Source organism: Parus major, unplaced genomic scaffold (genome assembly GCF_001522545.3).
Source record: "Parus major isolate Abel unplaced genomic scaffold, Parus_major1.1 Scaffold246, whole genome shotgun sequence".
Classification (NCBI taxonomy): domain Eukaryota; kingdom Metazoa; phylum Chordata; class Aves; order Passeriformes; family Paridae; genus Parus; species Parus major.
Window position 1 is genome coordinate 253932 of NW_015379264.1, and position 2888 is coordinate 256819.

At 58.2% G+C, this 2888-nt stretch overlaps 1 protein-coding gene across 1 annotated transcript in view; it reads right to left on the reverse strand.

Moving 5' to 3' along the window:
• The window catches only part of LOC107198619 (L-selectin-like), a 10539-nt gene that overhangs the window by 7025 nt on the left and 626 nt on the right, over nucleotides 1–2888 (reverse strand). Inside the window, exons 2-3 of the mRNA XM_033511463.1 lie at nucleotides 2628–2715; nucleotides 89–478 (exon numbers count right to left, since the gene is read on the reverse strand). Coding sequence (XP_033367354.1) covers nucleotides 89–478; nucleotides 2628–2715 — 478 coding nt within the window. The remainder of the gene's footprint in view (nucleotides 1–88; nucleotides 479–2627; nucleotides 2716–2888) is intronic.

Genomic DNA, 2888 nt, shown 5'->3' on the forward strand with positions numbered 1-2888 from the left:
CCCAGCCCACCCTGCTGAGGTGCCCAGCCCACCCTGCCCAGCTGCCCAGCCCACCCTGCCCAGCTCTGCACCGCGGTCCCCTGCTCACCGCGGTAGCACAGCGCCTTTTTCTTGCGGCTGCAGGGCTCGTCGTTCCACTTGCCGGCCTGCTGCGGCCGCTGGATGTAGATCTCCACGCAGTCCTGGTTGGAGCGGCGGTTGTTGGGCTCCCCCAGGGCCCAGTTCTCTGCCTCCTTGGTCAGCGCCTTCCTGGTGCCCACCCAGGTCCAGGTGCCGCCCAGCTTGCGGATGCCGATCCAGTAGTAGTGCTTGTGGTAGGGCAGGCTCCTGTTGAGGTACTCGATCTCCTGCTGGTTCTGGATGGCCACCAGGTCGGTGAAGAAGGTCTGGCAGTAATTCCTGGCCTGCTCCCACGTGTAGTCCCCTTGGTCGCTGTAGTGGTACGTCCAGGCACCCACCTCCACCCACAGCACCGTGCCTGTGAGGGGGGACGAGCTCTGGGATTGATGCACAAAGGGTGGGAGCTGGGTCAGGGATGGGAGCCCTTGGGACGTGAGGGTGGGCTAAGCCTGAACCTCGGCCAAGAGAGGCCGTGATGGGCTGGGTGAAGGGATTGGATGAAGGGACGAGTGTGGATGAGAATGGGACCCTGTGGTTCACAAAGACGTGGCTGGATCAGGCATGGCAGAAGGAGCTGAGGACAGAGGGGATGGCGCAGGCATGAGGAAGGTGGAGGTGACAGGGTGAAGGCTGAGATGGGGCAGGCAGAGCACAGGAGGCAGAAGAGCCCCAAGCAGCGATGCCAACCCCTCCTCCAGCACCAGGATTGAAAGTTCAGCCCCGTTCCCCACAAAACTTCCCTAAGGGGAAAGCCCCACTTCAAGATGGTTCTGTGAGCACAGTTCCTTCCTGCGGTGCAGAAGCACACACTTCAGTTTTCCTGCTTTACCCTGCTACATGAGAGCCAGATCGGAGCAAGACAGAGCAGCCAGTGTGCCCTCACCCCCCAAAAGCACTTGGACCCCAACCTGCTCATCTGAGACAGAGATGGTCTAGAGTCTTGTAAAACTCGGTGTTGCAAAACAAGGTCTTTCAAAAACAAGCTCACATCATGGCCATGCCCACCAGGCAGGGAAAAGCCAGAAAGTAACTGGAACCCACACCCAGAAGTGAAGGGCACTTTGCTGAAACCCTGCTCTTATTTACAGCATTTCACACCACAACTTTATGCAATCAAAGGCTTTTAGCCACAGAAAGAAGCTTCCTCCATTCTCCCCAGGAGCAGCTATCTCCACAACTGCAGAAAGTGATGTGGGGGTATCATATCTCCATCTGTGCAGGAAGCGAGATGGGGATCAAAGGCTGCTCCAAACAACCAGCCTGGCTTCCTCTCGGAGAGCATCCTCACACTGCAGTTAGGCAAGGATCTGGGCACTGCAGATTAGATGCAAATACACATCTTCTAAAGTCTAATTGGGGCTCTGCTTTGGTCCACTGTTATACATCTTTTTGCAAGTAATTTCCCATAATTTGTCTGGTTTTTCTTGTGAAAGAGCAAACTATTCTCTTTGTTCGACAGAACTGAAGCTGAGGAAAATGTGGTTCTGTCTTTACCTTTTGGGAATTCAGGGCTGCAGGACAGGAACTCAGGGCACCTTCTGGGAGCCTGCCCCATCCTCAGCTCCCATCACCCTCCTCCTGGCCCCTGCTGCTCCCCAGCACTGCTCAAGGCAGCTGCCTGCTACCCTCACACAGCCCATCCCCAAATCTGACATCTGCTCCCTGTCTATATCCTCCACATGCTCTCCTCCTACCTCCTTGCTCCAGCTCCACCAGTGACACCCTCCCTGTGGCACATCTCCCCTGTCTTGTGCTGCCTGTCCCTGCCCCAGCTGCTGCTGAGCCCCCAAATGGGTGATATTTTCCTGTGTTTTGACCCCTTGTCTCCCGTGGCATCCCTGACACCTCTTCCCTCTGCAGCTGAGGTGCCTTTGCCTTTTTGTTTTCTCTCAGAGCCAAATCTCAGCCTCCTCCTGACACTTCTGCACTTGCCTCATTTCTGTTCCTTAGCTCACTCACTAAGGTTCTTAGGATGATAATTCAGCTCACAGAGGGTTCCCAGGGACAGAGCACCAGTAGGTTTTGCTCTGTGCAATGCCAGCCTGTGAGGAAACATCCTCCAGACAGCAAAAGCAGATGAGTTTCTATACTCCCAATGTCAATGAGGAGCTCTAGGTGTGTGTGGTGCTGCCCCAGCTGTGCTGTGAACCCTCTCACCCGTGGGCCCTGGGGCTCCATCCGTGCCCAGCTCCCCAGCACGAGCGTGGGTGTGGGCAGTGGGCAGAGCTGTCCCTGCCTTTCCTCGGCTCACAGGACTGCAGCAGCTCCACTCTGCATCTGGGGAGCCAAACATTCTGCAGGGAGCTCAGCCCTGGTCCCCCAGGGGAGCACAGTGTGCCCGGAGGCAGCTGCCGCAAGCAGGAGCGGCTTCCTCCCAGCCCAGGGGGATCCAGCCCCGGGGCTGGGACTGACGAACCCCCAAAACAACAATGCTCCATTTCTCCAGTTTCCCAGAGCTGCAGAGCCCTTGGCAGCAGATCACCCTGGGCTCACTGAGGGTGGCTTACCCCATGTGAGGGCAGCGATGGCCAGGCAGGTGCCAGGAGAGCCCAGAGTCCGCGTCCTCCCGGCCGGTCGCCGTCCCACAGCAGTGCCCTGCACGGAGGGAGATGTGAGCGTGCCCATCCCAAGGGTTTCCCACGTGCACCCCACCTCTGCCAGGCAGTGCTGGCTCACACAGGAGCAGTGCCCCGTGGCACTGGCACACAGGAGCAGTGCCCCGTGGCACTGGCACACAGGAGCAGTGCCCCGTGGCACTGGCACACAGG